General features: G+C 45.3%; 1 protein-coding gene across 3 annotated transcripts in view; it reads left to right on the plus strand.

Moving 5' to 3' along the window:
- The window catches only part of PLCL1 (phospholipase C like 1 (inactive)), a 207,092-nt gene extending 183,750 nt beyond the window's left edge, over positions 1–23,342 (plus strand). For all 3 annotated transcript variants that reach the window (XM_075756255.1, XM_075756258.1, XM_075756256.1), the window contains one exon: positions 21,601–23,342. In XM_075756255.1, coding sequence (XP_075612370.1) covers positions 21,601–21,783 — 183 coding nt within the window. In that variant the 3' untranslated portion in view covers positions 21,784–23,342. The remainder of the gene's footprint in view (positions 1–21,600) is intronic.
- The last annotated feature ends 689 nt before the right edge of the window (positions 23,343–24,031 follow it).

Consider the following 24,031-nt stretch of genomic DNA (forward strand, 5'->3'; position numbering starts at 1 on the left):
CTGGATGTTGGAGCCTGGGTGAAGTTACACAGGGACAGCCAAAGATGGAAAGAGGAGAGGATCTGGTGCAGCCACAGCAGACGGCAAGGAGAGGACCTGAGCCAAGCTTTCAGGTTGTTAGCATTCAGCTCTCGCCGCCTTTCACAGGCTCATTTCCCACCTTGCTCTGATAGATCACACTTTGATTTCCCCTCACTCTGTCCCTGCTGCTCCCTCCCTCCGGCTCCCATTAAGCAGATTGCTCTGTCTGACAGCATCTGCCTGTGAGCCCCCCAGTGCCTTTCCCTTCACTGGCATCCCAGGGACCCAGCTGATGACAAGGGAATTTTTACAAAGTTCCCCAACAAATACACACCTAAACATAACGTGCAGTAGTGGTAGCAAGAGTAGTAGGAGATGCATGCTTCAGTGTCGTGGAGATGGAAAGAACACTAACACATTCTGAGCAGGAGAGGGAAAAAAGGAGTTAGGAACAAAGAAGCTGAGGGGCAAAAATGAGTGGGAGAGGCTGTTGGTAGTAGAGAAGGGTTAGAGAAGACCTGGGGGACACCTGTGGTTCAGGTACTTTGATTCCCCGTGAGAGAGAGGGAAAGTGAGTAATGGAGTCAGTGCAGGTTCAGGTAATAGGACATCTGATGAAGAGAAAAGGCAACCAGTTAGAACGTGATGGAAGGGACTGACCTTTTCCACACAGCATAATTGAGGCAAGTAGGTAAAGAGGACAAAAAAAAACAAAAAAAAAAAAAACAACTAGGCAATTCTGAACAGTAATCTGAATACCTTTAGCTGTGCTAGGTAACGTAAATGCCTTGTGCTCAGAGTCACTCTAAACATGGTCAGGGTTGCTCTCAAACTTTTCCATTTTTAGATGTTTGTCAAATTATGAGAGGTTTGGACCTCTGAGGATGACCTATGATTAATGAAGGTACCAGTAGAGTATCAGAGAAACATTTTCCATGAAAAATAATTACTGCCTAGCACATATCGTCAACATATTGAAGAGCATTTCGAACATCTAATCAAGGTCAAGGAATAATTGACGTGTTTCATTTCTAAGCCACAACTTCTTTTTTACCTTTCTCACATAATAAAATATTAACAGAGTTTGTGGCAGCTGCCCATGGGTATGAATGCACATGAAACACCTTCTCATTCTGACTGAAGGCCAGCTCAGAAATGACCTTAGAAAACTGGAAATGTGGTTGTAGCTCAGGTGTCTGATATGAGACCATCAGTCATTGTTCTTACTTTTCAATTATTTTTTTTTCCTGCATTTCAGTGGCCCTGCCCATACCAAATCTATTTGCTGGTTACAGCTGCATCTTGTGTTTGACACTGACTCTCCCCTCTGTGCTGGCAAGAGGTCCCCAGGAAGATTTGGTGCAGAGAGATCAACAGCCCTGCCCCATCCTCCATATGTCTAGTGTCAGGGCGATCACTACAAATATATTTCACTAGTTGTTGGTATAGCAATGTAAGGAAAAAAAAAAAAGCCCAGTACATCTCACAAATGCATCAGGTGCTTTACAGTAGATGAGGTGAGTGAATGGCACAACACCGATGGGAGAAAGCCTCTTTGTGCGCTCGGGGTGGTTGGAGGCAATTACATCATGCGGCAGTAGTCAGTTTGTGTGAGGTGCCCATGAGCAATAGCAGGTATTATGTTGTGCTTGTGCCTGCCAAGTGATAAATAGTCTTTTCCTAGGCAAGTGAAGCCAAGACATATTTAATTAATGTATTTCTTTATAAAGACACATTGCAATAGGTAAGCTTTGAATACAAAGAGGGGATGCAATAAGAAATTGCTACTGGCAAAATCATTAAATAGTTACAGAGTGCAAGATTAAAGTATATTTTATAAAAATCGTAACTGTGGGCATTCTTCATGTTTAAAAATGCCCTGGGGTACTTTTAAGAGGTACCTAACGAGAATGAATCAAAATAATATGTCATTTTCTTCCTTAGTTTATATAAAATTAATTACATATTAGCAATACCCACTAGAAGGACAAACTGTTTGCCAGAACGTAAAAATGTTACTAGGAACAGGGGTGTTATAACTTGGTGACAGTCAACTTTGACATATATGCATATTTTTAAAATATCACATCTTCCTATTTGGTCCCATGCCATGTAAAACGCTGTCAGGCTTGCAGTCAGTAATGAGAGGCACAATGTCAGTACAAAAGACAGAAGAATCATGTTCTCACAGCAACATTACAGGAAAGGTTATGATCCCAAATTTAGTCTTGCTCATTTTTATTTCCTTGCACCACCGTTTCTGTGCCTCTGTTTTCTTTTCTGTATTTAATTAAGTGCCAGGAAAATGCAAAGGTAGCAAAAGAAATTTTCTGTTTACCATCTCATGGGGACCATGGTGTGTTCATTTCATCCTAACGAGTGCGCAAAACCACCTGGCTTGGCTGACCCTCTTCTTTGCATCAAAAATTCCCAATTCGTTTTTATGAGATGTTTGCCCACTTTTAAAATAGGCGGCTCTCCATTTCACAGAGTGAAGGGGTTCACGGGCTCGTGCTTGTTTCTCCCCAGATGCTGGTCGTCCTCCTGCCTTCCCCTGGCAAGGTCACCTCCTCTCTGGCACGTGTGGCCGCTTTTGCAGGCAGACGTGAGCTCCTCCTGCCTGCGCCTGGAGAGGGGGGGGGCACCAAGCCCTGTAAGGCAGAAGCTGAGAAGCCTCGTTAGGCAGCTCAGGCCTTGAGCTAATGACTCCTCTGAGAGCTGGGACACAGCCACTTGCACTCTGTGCCATTGTAGAGCACTAGACGGCTTTCAGGTCAGGTACACTCACGTATGTACGTGCAGCGTGCGTGCAGGGCCAGCTCGGGTCGGCTCCAGCCCTCTCAGCTGCTGCCTCTCCCGGGGCCCTTCTGCCCGCTCCGTCTGCCTCTCCCGTGGGACCTTGTCCCAAGCGTTTTCCAGTAACTGAGGCGCACTCAGCATCTGTCACATGTGCAGACCACTGATTTAATGATTACTTTATGAGTCTTTGAAAATGTTTGGGGAAAAAAAGGTTGTAGCCTGCAAAAACTGCTCTCCTTGCTGAGGCAAAATTGTCATGGACTACGAGGAGGTGTTTACTCGGACAAAGAAGTTGGGATCTGCCTGAGTCCCAAGAGCCTGGCAAGTAAGCCAAGCAAAGTTCGAGTGTGTTGACTGTGGTTCAGATTTATTGCTGTCACGTGGACATGCTTTGTCTGTCTGCGGACATATTTTGCTGGGCTATCTGTGCTTTGCTGGATCAGCACATACAATGTCTAGGAACAATACCACCAAATAATTGCCTGCGTGTTGATGGTAAATATCTAGATAGTAAATATACCAACATACTGACTTATTTGTAGACAAAACATGGGAAGACAAAGATAAAGTGGCATTTACTCCTTTGGTCTTCTACTGAAGGGCAAAACACCCAAATGTTGGAATCTAGTCTCAGCTCTGAAATGCATTCCTGTTTTTTTAAATCTTTTTTGCTGCCCATGATAAGATTTTGCCTCTGCTGCCGTGTGTTCTGTCTTACTAGGGCTCCAACTGTTAGTGCATGCTACAAGATAGCAAGCAGTTAAATTTTCAGGGATCATTTCAGCACCCATCCGTGAGTGTATCTGCTAATTATCCTGCATTTAAATTAGTGCTGATTAGATGTATAAAGAGAGAGGTTGCTGAATGCAGAAGGCGTACAATTATTAAATTGCTAATGCAGTTCACTCTTTGGGGGAAAAATCCACAATTTTATGATGTATTCGTGATCAATGTTTGCTCCAATTTTGCTGTTCATGCAGTGAAACTGTGCACAAATAGCACTTCTGGAGCATCACGTCCAGAACTGGCCTGTTTCTTCATCGCAGTCATTTGTGGCAATCAGTTTTCAGTTGCTTGGGAGACCTGCCCCATCCAGACCTCTTGCTTGGGTAGCAGAGTCCCAAATGTGCACTTTGAGGCTACTTGGAGAGATAAAAGCCACATGAAAGATGTACGTACAGACAGCCATAGACTTACCTGGCATCACTTAAACTGAGCTGAATTTAGCATCACTACAAAGTAGCAGTTTTCTTAAGGAAGAAAAGCAACATATCGGACTGTGATTGTTCTAAAGCACCTTATGCACAATGGTACCACAGAGAGTTGCTGCTCATCTAGGTCCATTCACAGGCTTAATTTAAGGATTATTATAGTGCGCTATGGGAGCGTTTTTAATGGATACTCTACAGTACTCTTTACCATCTTGTAAATAGGATTTATTTAGGTCTTTTCACATCAGTCTTTTTTCTTGTAGTTAGGCAAGAACCATGGCTTCACTCCTTGGCATGCTACAGAGTGGACAAAAGAGCAGCATGGCAGCATCTTGGGGACATTTTGTGTAATTGAACACAATGGTAACAGTATATTCTACCAGATGCTATATAATTGCTGCCAAAGGATTTGCACAACAATTTACACTTTCTGGATCTTAAGCGAGAGCACGGTGAATTCACGAGCCCCCATAAAGCTGCTGCATTCTGTGTACCATATATTTCTTTCCCTGTAAGTGTCAGTCAGGGTTCCTCCTGCCCCCGTCCCCAAATTCTTCATCTCTTATGCCCCTCCTTTTCCCAGCATATATCTATCTCTGTGGACATAAGCACATCAGTCCTCAATTTTTGAAACTGCAAAAATAGATGAAAGCTAAGCCATAGTGGCTTAGCAACAAGTTCGTGTGATTTGCTGTCATCTTGTGACAGTGATAGTCCAGCAAGAGCAGTAGGCAGGAGTGGTTTGCGTGGCATGGAGACTTCACACTTCTCTTTAAATGCAAGGCTCGTTGTATTGTACCATGTCTACTTGTCTCCAGATCTCCCTAGTAAATATATTTTGAATGTGGTTACCCCAAAGGCTTTTTTTCTGGAGAGGTTAAATGCCTCTCCTGATGTCTAGTCCCTAGGTTGTTTGCATTTCCTTTGTTGATGCAGTTCAGAGTGGTGTTTCTAACTTTTAAACCTCTCCAGACTGTGCCCTGGCTACTTTTGAAGGATCTGCTGCCTTACTCTGAGACCGGCTCATCAGCAGTTGAGATTGGCTGAGCCGATCAGTCTTTGATGAGGTGACAGATTTTAAAAACATATGAGGAAATGCAGAGCTGTTTTAATTATTCACTTGGTCACTAGGTCAGGTTGGTCTCTTACACATGAAGTGAAGGACAAAAAAGAAAAAAATAACACAGAACAGCTAGCTTTCTGAGAGAGTGCTAACGGGAAGGTGAAAAGGTCCAGCAAGGTCAACATCCGTTTATTGGTGTAAATACCAACCTGCTTAGCTTGAAGCAATTTATTTAAAAGTAGAAGGAAAGATGAGGAAGGAGATGGGTTCAGGTCGTTCCTTTCTTAGCATGTGAAGAGCCTGGAGGAGCAGTGTTGGAGTGCAACTCGTTCCCGGGCCCTTTGCATGCTCTGAATGTCGTGGTGAGTGCGGTGGAGGCTCCCAGCTCCAGAGAGCCTTCCTTTAAATGATATTGACTTACAAGATATGGAGGTGAAAGTGTGTGATTCACATGCAAAGCTGTTTTGATCAGTCTATTTTGTAAGCCAAGAGAACCAAACTGTGTAACTACGAGGTAGGCGGATCCTTCTTGTATGAGCAGAGTGCTGTTCTCTGCTGATTCGGTTGGTAAATGCCTCCTCGAGCTCTCCCCCATGCTCTCACAGCAGTGGCTTTTGCCTTTCTTGCCCAAGCCCAAAGGAAGGAACCGGAGCACTTTAAAAGACACTTGGTGGATTTTGTCAGTTGTATCTGGTGATGGAAACTTCTCAAGTTACTTCAACAGTGTGTATCAGGGTAAAATGAGTGTAATCCCAGTCTCTCAGTGGTACTGGTTAATCAAGTGGAATATCCTGTTCTGCTTGGCTGTCAGCCATGCTGCCGAGCGAGCGCTGCTCCGGGGAGGATGTAGTGAGCAGTCTCAAACGAGTACAGCATGGCCTCTCTGGGTACCTGGTGGCTCCCTGCGAGCTTTTGAGGCCCTGATGGTGTTTCTGACAAGGTCTCTCTTTTCTTGGCCAAGGAAAATTTCAAGACATGAATTGGATTTAGAGCAAATTAAATATTCACATGTGTTTAAAATATACATGAAGGCCACCCAGGCAATCTTAAATCTGCAAGTAACAAATGCTGGCAACAGCAGAGACTAACGGGGGAAGGGAGAGCAACAACTGCCAGGGTTCACAGCTCTTGCTCCTTCATGATACTGTGAGTTTCTGAGGAGCCGTGTTAGGGCATGGAGTCCAAGGATGGCTTGACAAAGAGGAGAGACTTTGTCCCATATTAGTCGGTTATTCCTGGTTTTTTGCCCAATACTGGCAAGAAGCGATTGTCCAGACATTCGGATCAGGCAGAGTCAGTGCTTAACTGTCCAGGCACAGGGATCCATGTGCACCTGCGCTTGCCTGCCTGCAGTGCTGGTGCTTGTGATGAGCAGCACTCACCTCCCCACCTTGCACGGCCCCCGCAGGACCAAGCCCAATTAATAGTTTCTGTTCATTCAGGGAGCATGGACCGTTTTCTGACTTTTCTCCAGCCTTTAACAGCTATTTGGGTGCATAGAAAATAGGACTGGAAAGGCCTGTGAGAGGCTATGTAGTTCCTCCTGCTGCTCCAATGCAGGATCAAACTGAATATTTACCTGCTGTGTATCTAAGCCTTGCTCAGATACTTGGCGTGGAAGGTGCTTGGTATGAGGCTGTGGTGTTCTCCATGATGACACCCAGCGTCCAGGGGACCCAGGGGTCCGGAGTCACTTGGCACTTGGGGAAAGAGCTGATGACCAGAGAGAAATGTGGGTCTCTGCCATCTTTCTCACTTCCCTCTTCCTCCTTCAGCACTGGGGCTCTGCTCCTGCAGGTGTTTCACAACAGTGGGTTTAGGGACGAGACCCTCTTGCAATCAGTGTGGGACTCAAGCGTAGAACAGACCAAAAATGGAAGGTCACCAAAGTTCATCCAGAAAACAAGTGCTGTGAGCTGCCTTCCTTTGTTGTAAACTTTTTTTTTTTTTCCTTTGGACTGCAATCCAAAGTTCTGCATCTCAGATATAAATATTACTCCTTCAATTCCACTGGGATGGGTTTGTATGTGTGCAAACATACGTGCATATATGTATATAGGAGGTGAGACAGGCCATCAAACATATATGCAGAGCAACAGTAACTTTGGGACAAAAAGAACAAATTAGAGAAATGAGAGATGGTATGAGAAACCTCAAGCAATACCTTGCTTAGCCCATTTTCCTTGTATTTGACTAAAATAAGCCAGAGAGAGATGGCAAACAATCTTGTGATGTGCCTTTTATTTTGAGACGTGACAAATTGCCAAAAGCCGTGGACCCGATGCCAAGCTGCTGGCTGCGCACGCAGGGTGAGGTGCATGGCGTTGCAGCGATGGTGGTGGGGACAGGGCCAGGAGCTCGTGGGGTCACTGTGCCTGTCGCCCCTTGTGCCAAGGCCACCTCAGCCACATGGGCTTCGAGCCCGACAGAGGGTTGGCATGCTGAGGTGCTGTGTGTAGAAAACCAATTTTAGCGTTGCTTCACAAATGGAGGCTTGTCAAGATGTTTAAATAGCACTAGTCTGCCAGAATAGATGCCTCTCCTTGTGCAGGCTGGCTGCTCAGTGAAGCCCCCTGCTCGGCTGGCTGTCCTGTCTCAGGTATCCCCCTGTGCTGCGCTGTCGTCTCCATCTTTCCTGTCTCTTCTCCCCAGCCTCAACTCCCCCTTCCCTCCGCGTCGCCCCAATTGTGTGTATCATCTACATCACGCTACAGCAGGGGGGGAACCACCACGCTCTTTGTCCTACCTGTGCGTCTGAATCTCTCCCACCCTTGATTTTGACTAAACTTCTCATGACTCTAAAGCTGTCTCTACCTGTGATGCGGTTCGCATGAGTTTATCGCTCTGTATTTGTGCTGACTTCACCCTGGGGTAACTGTCCGGGATCTGGCCCTCTGCTGTGCTCCTGCTGGTGGGGCAGACCCCATCACAGCCTGAGCCTCAGCTGTCTTGGTGGCATCTCTCTTCTCTACCAACCTGGCAGGGATTTCAGCACCTGGGTGTGAAGGCCAGCTTCTCTTGGGGGTGTGGGTCATCTCGTCCAAAGCCTGTGCAACTGGAAAAGTAATTACTAACATTCAGGTAACGATGATGTGTGAATACAGAGAGAGTTTGTTCTCCAACTGCTGCTCTGACCAATAACAAGATTATCACCCATGAGGAGGTTATTTGAAAAATCAGCAGATAGGATTACAAGTTCCTTGAGGGAACTCATCTTTTGAGGAAAAGGAGCTACTCCTGCTCGTATGCGTGCCTGAGCAGAACTGAGCTGGAAAATGGGCAGTGCTAAGGGGGGTTGGAGGGAAGATGACTGAATGCAATAATGTTTGTAGATGGCTCCCCACTAAAGGAGCATTGCTTGGGTGTAAAAACAGGGTCAATGTCATGTCCCATTCCTTGGAGAAGAAGACAGTGAAGGCAGGAACTGCAAGTGGTGTAGGAACTTCAGCAACTTCTGCCACCGACCCCTCCCCTGCAACGGTGACATTTTCATCTGAGACATGGATATCAAAGACTGCCGTATCTGGCGCTGGACTTAATTAACACAACCTGGAAGACATGGAAGTTGGGAATCTTGTTTGTGCCAATCTGACAACATGACCTCATTCAGAGGAATTAAAAAGGCTGTAATGAAAGTATAAGTTTCAGCAGGATTCACACATTTCTTGCTTTTATCTGTCAATGGCTGTACTAACAAAGAAAGAAAGAAAAGGAGCAGCTGCCTCTGTGAGGTGTTAAAGATTGCATTATAACCCGAGCCGAGCCGCCAGCTCTGCCACACGCAGCAGGAGCAGCGAGGCAGTGTGCTGGAGGGGCAGGAGCCTTTCCTCTGGGTCCTTTCATGGGGTGGCACTGGGCTCCTGCCCCAGCGCCTGTCACTAGTGAGGGGCTCAGAGTGACCTTTCCCTTCCCAGGCTGGCAGTGTCCCGTGGTGCTTCACCTGGATGATTACTCACGACGCTGAAGACCTTCGTGGTCTTTTTCTTGGTCCCCTTACATTCACTGTTGTTTCAGGGTGGTCAGTTAAGCAGCATGGTATTTCTCATGTGTTGCGACACACAAAATGGATGTTTTTTCTTGGACTTTGGGACTGACTACTGCTTAGAAAACTCCAGTTGTCTCTTCATGCGACTTGGAGGATTCCTGATGTCCCTTAAATAATACATGAGAAGAGAGATTCAGTTGCATGGTTATTTATTATTGAAAAGACATGTTACATTTTTAAATAATTTCAGTTGTATTTTAATCTCCATTATTTAGGAAATTCACTTTACAACCTAGAATTTGCTTTTGCTGTACTCATCTTGTCCCTCCTCAGCTAGCACATGTTGCTGCTTCTGGCCTGCCTAGAGATGACACTGATGGTGCCTGCCAGGGTGTTTTGTCATCCTTGTGTTTTAAACTGTCGAATGCCGTTGTGAATCAGTGTTGTGTGACCTGGTAAAGATCTGGCGGAGCCATGATCGCTTCAGGGCTAACGAAATGCAGGTAGAGAAAACTCCCTTTGTTTTCCTTCAAACACAGGGCTCCTGTGTGTTGGCTCTGGGCCCTGCCTGAGTCAGGGTAACCCACAGGCTCTGGGAGGATTTTTACCCAAAGCAGTCATGTTCCTACACTGTTAAATTCCCCGGTTCACTTAGACACTGCTCTTTGTGCCACCGGGGAGCTTCTCCGTTCAGCAGCCTGTGTGTGCATTGCCGTCGTGCGAAGGAGCGTGAGTCTGAGTGAAGGGCTCTGTTTCTAGGTGGCCCGTGGCAGGACAGAGCAGGAGGGAATTGCTGCCTGAAGCCTCCACCCACAGTCATTTTTTCTGAATTTGTGTAGGGCTGTTGAGTATCAGGGAGGGAGCGGGGTACTGATTTGTACATGGCGGGAATGTTAAGAGAGGATTGCTTGTACATTGGTTTTTCTCCAGCATTTGCTTATTGTTAAATCTGAATTGTGCCGTTCTCTGGGAGCTGTAAACTGGTGCTAGCCTGAAACTGTTATGTTTGAATATAAGCTTTGGTGTGTGCCAAGAGGTTTAATGTCTTCTAAAAATTACCTTTGTGGTATATTTTGAGCTTGTTACGGATACTGTCAGTGGATCACGTACAGTTTCCCAGCACTTAGAAATGATGGGAAGTTGACTGCCCCTTTTGTTATGTGAATTATGTGCCAGCATCTACAAAGCCCCGCTCACTGTGGGGGAATGGGTGTCTAATTTAAGCTCATATCCTGGGGGAGCTCAGGAGGCGATGAAAGCTGCCGGTTGCTCCATCCAAACTTCCTCCTCTGCTGTTGCTGAGATGGTGGTTGGGTTTCCCCTGGCACTGCCAGTGGCCTCATCAAATCCGGTAACATACTTTATAAGCGAGTGATACCTGGCCCCTGGGCTTTGCTGAAGCTAGGGACTAGTATGTCTCTGTGTGCATGCCAGGTCCTCCCCCTCTCCCTCCTGAGCATAGATAGGAATTCTCTCCACATTTTGGGATGTGCATCATACCATTGCTAGCCAGGACCTTTGACTTCTTCTGCACTTGCCTGTGTCCAGGAGCTGAACTTTGAATCCAGCAGGCATTGATTTGCTGGCATGACCTTCCCCGTTTCATGGTGCCAGTCCAGCTTCCATTACTGCCTCCTGACATTGAAAAAAGAATATGTTCATCCACACCACTAGCATATTCCGAGGGCTGAGGTTAAAGAAAAACACTATTTAACTCAGTGGTGGTATTGATTCATGTTTGTACTCTGGAGCCACCAGCATCTGCGGAGCCAAGAGTTCTGTGTTAACATACATGATTATTGGCAATACAGATCCACAGGGAGGGCTTGGACAGTTAGTTGAAAGCCACAAACTACATTAAGTGGAAGTTATAGATGTTCAGTGAGACCAGGCATTTGCTTTGCAGTTATTCTTCCCCAGCAACCATGGTAGATCCCCTAAGCCCTAAATGTGGCAGGCGTTCCCAAAAACTTGCATGGGAGCTAGGGAAATGAGAGGCCCAAGTGCCTGCGGGTGGAAGTAAGCTTTACTGTATGAACAAGGGATTGGGAAACTGCGATCTTATATGTTGTATACTTGACAGGTACAGTCATCTTTTTCCTGGGTCGGAGAAAATCAAGTGCAAGGCAATGAACCCTGCAGGAGCTGAAGGACCCTTTCTTATGGGTCATTTCCCCAGGTACAGGTGGGATCCATTTGGGGAGAAAAGCTGAGACAAGACCAGTGATTCTGTTGCTGTGGCAGCTGCTGTTTATTTTTAGATCACAAAAAGAAAAAGATGGCATTGCTTATGTCAGGCTGTGTACGTGAGAGAGCATACTAAAAAGACACAACAGTCAGACTAAGAGGAGTTTCTTTCTCCAGCATCCCCTGTGTTACGGATCAGACATAGGTCCCGTATTGGCAGGAGGAGCCTTACTGATACGCTGTGGTCGCTCTGAATTGACAGAGCGAGGAGTGACGATAATTGCAGTTAAGTGCTCTGTGTGGTCTCACTAGGTGTTGCCTGGGCTCCTGCTCCGTCGCACCAGTGACCTGGCGATGCTGGTGTACCTAGCAGCAGGGAGAGGGAGAGCCACGTGAAGGCACTTAAAAGCACCTAAAAATTTTTTTACCTTTTCAAGCAGTGACAAAGGTGGTGGGAGTCGCACAGCTCAGCCTGAGGGGCCTGATTTAGCAGTCTGGGATCAATGGACTGAGACTTGAGGCTGCCAGTGACATCAGGAGGACTGTTTCCTTCAGAGGGTGACTCAGTGGTCTGAAGCTGGGTAGTCTAAAGTCGTCCTCTCCAACTCTCACCTGCAACTGTGGAGGTATTACTACAGCCCTCTGTATCAGGCCTAAAAATTCAGTCCAATTTTGCCAAAAAGCCTCTTCTGTGGCATGGCATCATAATGGGTCGGAAATTGTGCTTCTTCAGTTTCCCTCATTGACATTTTGAGGCAATGAATGTGTAAGTGAATGCTGCGGTCCCCATCCTGCACCACTTATTTTTGTGCTTGGCTCACTCGGTTTGCTTTGTGTCTCCATTCTCGTCTTTCACAGAGGGTTCTCACATCCAGCCATGCCTGTTTCTGACCCCTCCAGATAATCTCCTCCTCTCCGAGTCACTTCGTTTCGATAGCTCTCTGCCTGCTGTGTCAGCGTGCTGCTTACAAAAACAATTGTACCCGCTCATGGTTGTACTTGGTTTCACATCTGCACTGGGCAGGTGAGGCTGGGATTCTCCCAAGGGAAACAAGCCCAGTTAGCGCGGGGCCCACAGCCGCTGTGCCCACAGGAGCGTCTTTGACCTCTGGCCAGGGGAACGTGATTAGAGAAGGTGGCTCAGCTCTGCTTTTACCAAGCTCACTGGCCTGTCTTACCAGCAAACCTGCCTTTGGCTGCAGGGGACCAGAGTGACAGGGCTGGTCCCTGGGCAGGGATTGTCCCAGTTGACAGAGGTGAGGTGGATCAGAGCATTTGCTTAGGGATCTGCTAAAACTCTGTAACCTCCTAGCAGTTAGACAGCGTTTTGTGTTATTTTTTTCTTTCCTTATTAACCTTTCATGTGATTTGGTGTTTCTGGTCTCAGCTTAAAGCTTTCTGCTTCAGCATAAAGTTGTTTGTGGTCTGTGCTGCTTGTGAACAAGTTAGAAACTGACTGCCCACGGCACCTCGTATGAAGGGAGGAGAGCAGCCAAATCAGAGGGGTGTCCTGTCCCCAAGTAAGAGCAGGGAGCTCAGGTGGCTTCTGCAGATACCTGTGCCCCAGTCAGCTGGTGATGTTTGCCAGCCGCCGCCACAGCAGGAGGATTTGCAAACCATATAGTTGCTAAGAAATTAGTGTTTGTGCCAGGTGGTTACTCAGAGACAAGGAGAACGTAAGGAGCTGTGCGCAGGAGCAAGCACTGCATGAGTATGCTTTGTTACCTGTCCGGAAACTCTGTGCTCTGACTGGCGTAATTTCATTTCATCTTAGATTATTTCAATTAGCATTAAGCACAGCTGCAGGTATTTTATTTTTTAAATTTTTTTAGCTATTCTCCTAAGCAGTGGTCCTAGGAGAGCAGTGAGTTCTTATGCTACATCTCCTATAACACTCCCCCCCAAAAAAAACCCAACCAAACAAAAAATCTCCAAACCCCAAAACCATGCAGATCACTGTTGTATTTATTCAGCCAAAACAGAATCAGTAAAGCCTTTTCAGCTTCTGACAAAGTTAATGGACATTTTGCTGTCAACACTTGTGATGAAGGACATGATTTTGATGTTAACTGTGTGGCTTGCAGCCTGAGCGGCTGTGAGTCAGTGTGGAGGGCACCAGGGAGCAGGGAGGTGGGGGGGTGCCAGCTATTCCCAGCCAAGTGTTTCGCTCAGGGGTTGCTTTGCACAGGTGTTTTGGTAGCTGCAAAACATAGCTTTTCCTGCAGCCGGTCCTTTTGCTCAGAGCAAGTCTGCCCTTTCTGCCTCAATTTTCTTCCCCTTGTTTTGTTTTTCTGGGGTGCTCTGGACTTTACTGGAGTTACCAACTAGTGCTGGTACATGTGGGCAATTGGGTTTTGTGACCAAAGGAGGACTAAGAAATAAATGCCTGGACATACAGCTTTGATTTCCATCTCATGGCTGTGCATCAAAAATAAATAATACCCCAGTTTCTTCAATGATGTGAGGTTGTCTTAGTATTGATTGTGCACTCCTGGGCTCCCAGCCAACCCTTTGATTTCAAACTTATCACCAGAAAAAACACAGGCTCCTAGTGTGGAGGGGTTGACAGTGAGAGTCCATACATTTGTGGCTGTGCTTGCAAACTGTCCGCTAGATGTAGTGCCTGAGAGAGACACGAGCAGCTGAACTGGTCAGCACATGGCTAACATCAAATTAATGCCATTATTTCTGAAAGCAAATTCCTGCTGCAACACAGTTACAGACAGTCGATGTTCACATTCATTGCTTTTGACAGCCTGATATAAGGTAATTTAATTTAAACACCCAGATGACAAAGAAGCAAGAGGCTTTTTTTTTTTTTTTAATGAAAATAAAAGCCCACTCTTTTTATACGTAAAATGCCTGCTTGAAGGAATAGATTAGTAGCTGTATGGTGCGATTGATTTGCAAGAGTCCATGGATTTCAGTGGAGAGCTCTGTTTAAAGATCAATAGGGAATGCTACAGCATGAGTGCTTTTGCCACTTAGGCATTCAAGCAAATGCTTGACGCTAATTCCTCCTCAGACTTTGGTCTAGGGCCAGTAGGGTTTGGGAGGGCACTTGACTGCATTTCAGAAAGCAAGCTGGCCACGTATGTCCTTCGCCTTTATTTCATTAGGCAAATCCTGTGAGAGAATTACAAATACAGACCCTCTTTCCTAAGTTGCCATGGCTGCACAAGGCAGCACAAGGCAAGGCCAGCAGCCAGAATCAGAAGGGTTTCTAAGTATTTGCTTTTTTACTAATTGCATGACTGTTTTTGAGGTTCTCCTTGTAGGACAGAGGTGTTTTGTTCATTTCCATGTCCCAGACTGCCCTCAAGGTCTGCGTTTGGCAGTGTCCCACGATTTGGGACTATACAAGTGGTGGGCTGACAGTTTTGTAATAAATCGGGGAGCCTTGCCTAGTGCGGTGCCGAGGGGGCTGTCTCAGTATCCAGCACAGCCATTTAAATTTTAACTGCACCTTTCCAACAGCTGGAAAAGAAGGTGAAAAATGCCACGGCTGTTTTTCAAGGGGGTGCCACACTGGCAGAGGCAGCTGGTGTTCCCTCTTCCCAACTGCTCATGTCACTACCTTGTGCTCTGGGATGGACTACCTGGCTGTGCAATGAAGTGTCACTAGTCTCCTAGAAAACTAACTGCTAGCACTTCTGTAGATCCCTGTTTAATCATCCTCTCCAATGCAGACCTTTGGGGTGAGACCCAAATGGCAAATTAAATCTGTTTAAAAGTTTGGGGGTTTGTGTGGGACAGCCTAATAATGAACAATTGGCAGATTGGTCTAGTTTGGGAGTTTAAATATTAGTAGTTAAAATCAGATGGAACTGGTTTTCAGGTAACCTGGACGCTGTTCTTAACACACCACATTTACTATTTTAGCATCAGGCTCCCCACCTGGGTCAGAGTACCCATCTGAGTCACAAAACCATTGAGTGTGTTAGAGTAGTCCAACTCGTGGCCGCGGGTGAGTGCCCTCGAAGCTGCCAGTGTTACCTGTGGGTCTGGTTTAATTTCCGAGACTCACGCAAATATCAGGTGTGAATAGGAATTTTTTCCCTGCATAAGTAGTAAAATAGTTGGGAAATACAGTGCAGCCAAGGCTGGTTCTGTGCTTCTCCTGGATTTTTCCTGAGTTTTTTTCTGCTCTCTGAACCCACTCAGCCCCCTGTGTAACAAAGCCTGGAGCCAGCATCGTTCATGAAGTAAATGGAGAAAGGATGAAGTAAGAAGTAATCTGGGTTAGATGCAGAAATACTAGGAGATTGTTCCTGTTAACTATTCCTCCTCCTCCTCTCTGTCTTCTTCCTCACCCTTGCTGTCCTAGGTGTCCCAGCTGCTGGCTACAATGAGTTGAGCAGATCAGCCCTAGAGCTTCTGACCTTGTTGCTTGGCACAACCTTTGATTCAATTTTAACGCTCATCATCACCTTCTTTTAATCATGTAACCTTGTGTCAAAGCTGCACACGACAATCTATTGCACAATAGTTTCTCTTTCCTGCTCTTGCTTACAGAGATTTAACACTTCATATAATGATGACTGCCTTTCCCTGGGTGGCTATTTTCTTTTTCATGCATCTCAGATCTGTTCTCTATGTGATATAATTGATTCTCAGCTCTGTTTCCTTCTTGCAAATTTTTGCTAGACCCTGCTTTGGGAAATGGGAGACAAGGTCTTTGCCTGTCAGTAACATGCTGATACACCAAAATGAGATGCTGAGTTTGACATCTGCAATTACTAGCACGTACTGAGAAGCGCGATGACTCGGGCCCCAGCGAGGACTTGGTCGGATTGCCCGATTTACTCAGTGGCAAAGCTGGTGCTGGCTTCAGCCAGGTAGAAACAAGCTCTTGTATTTGGTTCAGAACTGGGCATGTGGGAAGCTACCCCCAAATCCCAGACCTTAAATGATACACCAGTGGCACGAGGAGTGCCATTCAACTACCATCTTTTATATTCATAGGCTTTTTGTTTACCTGACAGGAAGTGAATTTCTACTATGCAAGAGTTTAAAACAAATTGGCAAATAACATTGGGTCCCTGCTTTTTCTTGGGGTAACTCATTTTTGCAATCCTTTATTTTTCAGCGTGCAAGAAGTGATTATATGCTTTGTGTATAATCTTTGTGTACAGTAATTTTTTATGCCAACATGTGCATTATGATCTCTATCACAGAGAATCAAGCAAAGCTCTTGACAAACAAGACACAGTAATAATGAAAAGGGTGGGGTTTTAAGGTCTGCATCGATACAGAAATAGTCTGTATGTTTTTGGAGCACTCTGTTCTGAAATGTGGATGTATCATAAATTCGTATCCATTGTTCCCACATTTAACTTTGAAAGAGTCATGGAAATATATCTGCCTTTCATAATACCTTTAACATACTAGTCTAATCATTTCATTAATGATTTCCTCCTCAGGATTACATTTTGAAAGCCATGTGCGATCTTTTAATTGTGTGCCTCCTTATTAATATTAAACACAATTACAGTCCCACTCTGACACTTTGAAAATGCACCCCTTGCGGTCAATGCCACCTCCACACAGAGTATCTGAATATCACAGCAGCTCACCAGCATTTCTGCTTTCCGAGTCCCTCGGCACTGATTATCAGTGTCGTTACCTTGCCCATGTTACATCTGAAATGTGGAGCGATGCAGTGCTTGCGGTTGTTTTATTTGGCCGTGTCTGGCTTTTTCAGCCAACCACTGGCAGCCTCCGGGGTGGAGATTTTACTTTGTGATTAAATAATAATTGTAAGCTTGTTTCGTTGAGAAAAAGTTAAAAAATAACAGTAATATCATGAGCGCGATGTGACATGGGCGGTAAGACCTCTGATATTTATTGTTTGTTTACTCAGCCCTCGAGGAGCAGAGAGGAAAGCTCCCATAATGTGCTGTCAGAGAACGTGTCTGCCAGGAGATAAGCAACCGTCTGCTTTAGCAAGCAGCAGATTACAAAATGGCCTTCGCAGCTGCTCTTTTGGCCTCCCTGAAAACACAACCAGTTTTGAATGCCAGGATGGCCCTATCGCTCAACATGGGATTTTCCAGGGTCCTCCTGCAGCCCCCTGATGCTGGTGCAGGCAGCTGCCAGCACGGGGGCTTTGGGTCCTGCCTGTGTAGTAGCCACAGTCCCCAGTACTGCTGGGTACCCAGAACTAGCAGTGTCATGATGTGTCTACATGTTGCAGGGTGTTTCCTAGAAGGCATAGGAATAGAATAGCAGTTATTTATTAATGTACATACCCCTGCCCATATATTTATATTTATGTAGAAATATACATGCAAGTATTGAAAAAAAAATAAAATTATGGAGTCGAACACAAAATGGTGCCGCTTACCTAACCCACCTCTTCCTCTCATTTCTCCAAGCTCAGAGTCTGGGTTGCTGTTGGGTATAATGAGTTGTTGTCTTGACTCATAAAAACTTAGGAGTTTGATTTGGGGAAAAAAACAAACCAAACAAAAAAACTCCCAAAGAACAGCATACAGAATCTGTCCAATCTGTGGCCGTTACCAGTGTCTATCTAGAACTACCTACACTTCTTAAAGCCTTTCATAGGTTGTCACTAAAACTGTGCAATATTTAAAGCCATGTCAGATTATCCCTGTTTTCTAGATAGTATTACCCTGTCAAGGTAAAGGCTTATAATCTTACATTTGCTTGACAAGCAGCATTATTTGTACTGTAATGTTAATTGGTGCTGAAGCTCCGCAGTTAGTTGTAGCTAGGTGTAGGAAACCTGACATTTAATGTTCCCTAACTCTAAATAAAAATGGTCCTCTTGATCAGTTTTTCAAGTAGAACACTTGATCAATCTCTTCTGGCTTAATTTAGTGTCCTGCCAAATGCTGACTTTAACCTTTCTCACAAGTATTTATTTTCAGGAAGGCTGATGATATCAATAGCAGAAGGGAGATAGATGGATAGATGCCGAAGTGGACCGTCGTGATCTCTCTTTGGAAGAGAGATGCTTTGTAAGGGCAAAGAGGGTTGTTCTGTGCACAGAGATGATCACAATGACTGACATATGAAGGTTGTTTCAACGCAATCATACTTTTAAAGTTTACTCCAGCTTCTATCCAGTATTTAGTTCGTTTAGGTGTTGACACAATTTTGCTGACATTTTTCTCAAATGGATTATGCTTGCAGCCAGTTTTTCAAAGCAAACAGATGGCTTTTCAAACGGAGCATGCCCACAGATTATTTTTTTATGGTGTCTCTAGAATTATGACAGCTCTGTCAGAGGGGGCTGGTTTGTCGTTAATTTTCTTGTGACAGATGATTCAAAATAATTTTTGCTCCTTCAGCTTGCTCAAATGAACCAGCTGTTTGAAAATAAAAAAAATACAAGGAGACTAAGACATAAATCAGTTGGTCTGCACATGAATGGAATTGCACTATTTTGATAAGTCCATTTCTGTTTTTAGATCGCTGTAAAATAAGAACATCTTCAAAATATTTGAAGTATGCTCAGGAGGAGTGTTTTTCTTCTTGGAACACTTAGACATGTTGTGCATTGCCTCAGATGAAACCTGTAATCTGAATTGCCTGGTTACTTAAATGTGAAATCAGAATATGCATAAGGGAGAACAAGTGGCTCGGCACCCTTACACGGGGTGTGAAGTCCCTTGGCTTCTGGGGGCTTCAGATACAAGTCTTGGCAGGGTGGGCTCAGGCTGTCATCCTCCAGGCGGGGGTGTATCAAATCCTAAGTAGCTTCCCTTAAATGAGTGTCTCAGAGAGTCCTTAGGCAAAAACACTGTTTGTGGGCCACCCTGAGAAAGGCTCCCTGAGGAGGAAGAGGATGTGAAGAAGGCAACAGAGACTCAGTTGAAGGTCTTTGTGTCAGCTTATGGAGCTGTATCCATCTTGTGCTGCTGCAGGACAGAAAACCTCCTCCTCCTCCTCTGTGCACAGCATGGGTGATTGTTCCTGCTGCCGGGGGAGATGCTGGTCATGCCACAGCAGAGGACAAGCTCCTAGAAATCTTCCCCCAGACACCCTAAGGGGATGCCAGGGTGCTTCAGGGTACTGGGCCTTCGTTGTCATCATTTTACCTCTCTGTTGCACTGGCTTTCCCAGGTTTTGGGCTTAGTTGTCCTTGTCAGGATGTCTATTTTGAGTTGTTTCTTGTGCTAAGAGGATTTTTCTGTTCTTGTGCATGAATACATAGCGCCAGGTTTTGACTTAGAGAAGTTAAGGCTGCAAAGCATCGTCACACCGATTTTTGTCTGCATGCTGGTGCAGGCTTTGGTGCCTTCAGTCCCATATGCATGATAAGAAAAAGCAGCAACCCTGCTGCAGCTGGGTCTGTTTCATCCTAAAAACAAATTATTCAAAACTGCATTTGTGTAGTGAAAGAATTTACCACCTTTTTTGATAACATTATCATGTCATTAATGATACTGCTCTTAGATCTCTTTGGTTATGCCTCAGTGTGTTATCCCTGCCGCTACGGCACTGGCACAATTCCTGTGCCATTCGCAGACAGGCAAGGAGACCTGGGTGTGCCGGGTGCTTGAGGTAGCTACAGGGCTCCTGGATTCCTGCCTACCACCTTTAACCATAAGCTCAACCTCTGTCCTAAAAGCAAGATCACAGCTATGTGAAGTATGTGCTGCGTAAATTATTCTTCTTTTGTTTTTTCAAACCGTGCTCACTGGATCCCAAGCTATTTGTGTATTCCCATAACTGTCATGCTGCTGAGATACAAATCTCTTCAAAAGAGCTTCATACCAAATAGCACAGAGCCACTCGCGCAGTCCCAGTGCTTTTTGTTATTCTTACATTGAGTTGGATTCCCAGCATCTGGGTAGCAATTTGCATTCTTCAGTAGGGACAAATTCATGTCACCAGGAGATGAGGCAATCACATTCTCGGGCGCGGGCTGCCATCCCTGGCTGACGTGATGTCCCACGTGGTGTTTACCAGTGCAGCGGAACTTTCAAGCCACCATTGTTTCTTCATTGTTTACAGGAGCTCAGGCGGTGCAAGTCTAGTGCCAGGCGCTGGCGAAAAGGGGACTGTGCTCATCAGTGTGGGATGAATCCTTCCTCTTAGCTCTGGGGAAAGGGAGAGCAGAGATGCTCCCACTGCTGCAAGGTGTCGCACTGTGACTCCTCTGACACATCTGGTTTGTTTTGAAAACTGAAGGAAGGTCGGTGATCATTTGCCCCTCCAGTGTACCCCCAGGTCCTGCTGTAGTATCTGTTGTCTCCTCTGAGACCCTGTGAGGCATCTGTGGTTCACAGGAGGTCAGGTTAGGTTGCAGGGATGCAAATGTGACATTTCAGTCAGTGGAGGTATTCCATCTGAATATGCGTATAACCAACTGCAGCGGGTGGTATACTTTAAGCTGTACTTCAGGTGACATTAGGAGAAGAGCTGCCGAAGTTCTTAGTGATACTGAATTTTAATAACCAGATGCATCTCCAGGCTTTTATTTATTTGTATCCTTTAGCACCAGGATCTTGTTGCTTTGCAGCACTTGAGATATCAATATTGCATAAATATTCATTTTGGCATTTCTGAACACCAACTCCTTAATACAAATTTCATGTAACATATTTTTCCTGATAGTTACAAATTGGATTGACACCCTGTTAGTCACCTCACCTTTACACGCTCCAAGAAGATACAGAAGCAGGCCTTTGCTCATGAAGTCTCTCATTCGCATTTGCCTGCTCAAAGGTCCCAAACAAAACGGTTCAGATGGATTCACTGTAGTGCTACAGGATGTTGTGTTTCATACAGGCATGCAGCTTGGCCTGCCTCTGCTAAAGGGAGGCACAAGGCTGGGTAGCAAGTCTGGGTGCAAGGAGGGGTGAGTAACCAGGGGTCTCACAGCTCGTAGGGGACCTCTGGCTGGCGATATGCAGCCAGGGCAGCCATTGCCATGTGGGATCTGATGCCAGGGCACAAGGACGGAGCAGTGGCATGGGGAGAGGGGTACCATGTGCCATCGCTGCCCTGTCCCTGGCAGATCCGCACTGTTGACTGTGGAAGAGGAAATGCCTTCCCCCGCGGGCTCCTTAAGGGCAGGCCCAAATTACCTCCCAAGGGGTGACCTGGCAGTGGGGGTAGTCTGGTGTCTGTCTCGCTCACCCTGCCTGCTGAGCTGGGTAACAGGCTGCAGAAGGGGCTTTGGTCCCTTCCCCGGGGGCTGGCGTTCACAGGGGGCAGAGGGGATTTGAGACAGGACCTGGATCCTGTTCCATGGCACCAAACAATATGGCAGAGACACAAGAGCAGTATTACTGCTTTTGGTCCTGAGCGATGTGTGCGATCCCTGACTCTCTCCTGCGTGTCTGTTTGTGCATCCTCAGGGCCAAGGAGATCTCCTGAAGAATGCCAAGAACGAAGCCCTGGAGAACATGAAGCAGATCCAGCTGGCATGCCTGTCGTGTGGACTGAGCAAAACTGGAAGTGGGCACGCGGACGCCAAGTCAAAACGGTGCCTGGAGGCAATACAGGAGAAGGATACCGGAGATGAGAACGGGAGACTGTGAGGGGAGGCAGAGCTGTCACATTTGTCACAGATTTCAATAACTCTAAACTATTTTTTTAAAGCATTTAAAAATTCACACAGGAATGCCCTCTACAGGGTGTTGATAGTATTAAAATCCTCACAATGTCAGTATTTTAATGCAGTTAATTTATCTAAGTTAAACTCTGGTAGTGAGATTTCTAATGAAGCCAAGCTGTCTGTATGCAAGTGCATGTATGTGTGCGTGCACATGCAAATGCTATAGATGCCTTTTCATGCATTACATTAGCCATTTGCTAATTTGTTCCTTTGTCATCTTTGAATAGGCCTGTTCATTCTGAAGATCAAAACAAATAGAGAATACTTGTATCAGTTTTGTGCTTTATTTTACTCTCCAGCTTTTATCATTTAACTTACAGGTTACATTACTGTTATGTTGTTTAAACAAGCAAACAAAATACAACAACAAATGTCACCGACAGCTGTTTTTGTGAGGGGAAAAAACAGTGGTTTGCTGCAGATCCTGAATGTGATTTTTAATGAACAATTCAAGTAAATGAGATATTAAATGGTCAGAGTTGCTGGATAGATTATGGTTAGATTTGAGGTGTATATTTCACTGAATTTTAGCAAACTGCTCTTCAGGATATACCCAGATAGCACATACTAACATAAGAACTAGCTGATTTATTTCATTCCAGTAAATCATTGCTACCTTGTAGATGTACAGGACAGCTACAGTCTTTGCTGATAGGCATTAACTCGTGTAGTAATGAACATAGCTAGTCAGCCCCATAGTTACAAGGAAAGCTGTGAATATCCTTTGGTGATCATGAACTCTGAAGGTGAGCTTCAGGCTGTTCTGAAACACCCAGTGGTGCCAGTATTGGAAGGAGGGTTTTACAGATTTTACAAACTGAGCTTTACTGCAGGAGATCAGATCTTGCTTGCTGCCTTCTGCTCAGATGTCAAAGTCAGTTGGATGGAGCAAGCAGCATTTGGCCTTACGTTGTCGTGGTTAAGAGTCATGTTGTGCTAGAAATTTGAAGCAAGGATGCAGAACTGCTACAGATGTAGTGTAGAGAAATAGCTTGGGGTAAAAACAGGGTACCAGTGTTTTTGTGCAGCAGTTACCAATGTCCTGACGCATGTCATATGCTTAGGGTAGTTCCGAGAATTGGATGCCTCTTTGTGCTGCTGTAGAAAGGAGATGGAGAATGTCATGAAGCAATGCATCCTCGTTCCTCCCAGTGTCTAGCTCATGTATGCTCACAACATTCATTTCAATTGTTTAAGTACTGTGCTTGAGTGTAGTATTTGTGTTAACCTTTAACAGGACTGTTTTATGGTTATAAAAAAGACTATATTTATTTAAAGCATTGCTTTTATTTTGAAAAGCTACTTTTTAAATTAATTTTATTAACAAATATGCTAATTTTCTGAACTTAACAAAAAGTAATTGCTGAAAGTTTGACCATTGGAGAATCTTATATAGCTATTGTGTTAAGTTATTTTTGACTTCTTAATAACACTATTATGTTCATGTTGCACATTACTGAGAGAGTAAAGCTATGAAACAACTTTGACCCATGTTTTTAAAGTGATTTAACACAGAAGGTAACCAGTGAGACTTGGATAAAGGTGGGTTAGATTGGGTAAATTGCTTGACAGAAGGTCCTGCTTTAATAGGAACCGTATTATTGCAACTCAGATACCTTAAATACCATTTCAATAAAACTTGCCATACTAGTTCAGACCCAGTATCATTGGTCAAGCATGGCAGAGGGGCAACCACCTCAAAGGTGTTAAGTTGCTGCAGATTTCCCAAGCAAAGATGGGGCGAGTGGCTCCGAGAGGCCCCAGCAGCACCTTCCCTGGAACATGAGGCTGCAGCCTGACCTCCGCCTGTGTGTTAGGCACTGGGACCCACAAGAGAAAGGTGGATGCAGAGGTTTCACTTGCATTTTGCTTCTTATGTACATGAAGGAATCTAGCCACGAGGCACGGGAAGAGGCTGAATTAGTCCAGCTGTTCACAGACCTGATTAGTCTTAAATCAGCAGGAATGGTTTTTACCAAATCTCACATGCTGGCATGACCAGCAGGACTGACCCCTTCCCCCTCTCTCTCCTGAGCTCAGCATGAGTTAAAACACCATGCTGTTCTGCTGCTTTCTGTATCATTTTTCATGCATTTTATTCCATTTTTAAAGGGATAATGGAGCTTCCCAGTGCAAACAAGGTGAGAATTATGCATGTTCCTCCTTTTGAG

This window comes from Balearica regulorum, chromosome 6 (assembly GCF_011004875.1).
Source record: "Balearica regulorum gibbericeps isolate bBalReg1 chromosome 6, bBalReg1.pri, whole genome shotgun sequence".
Classification (NCBI taxonomy): Eukaryota; Metazoa; Chordata; class Aves; order Gruiformes; family Gruidae; genus Balearica; species Balearica regulorum.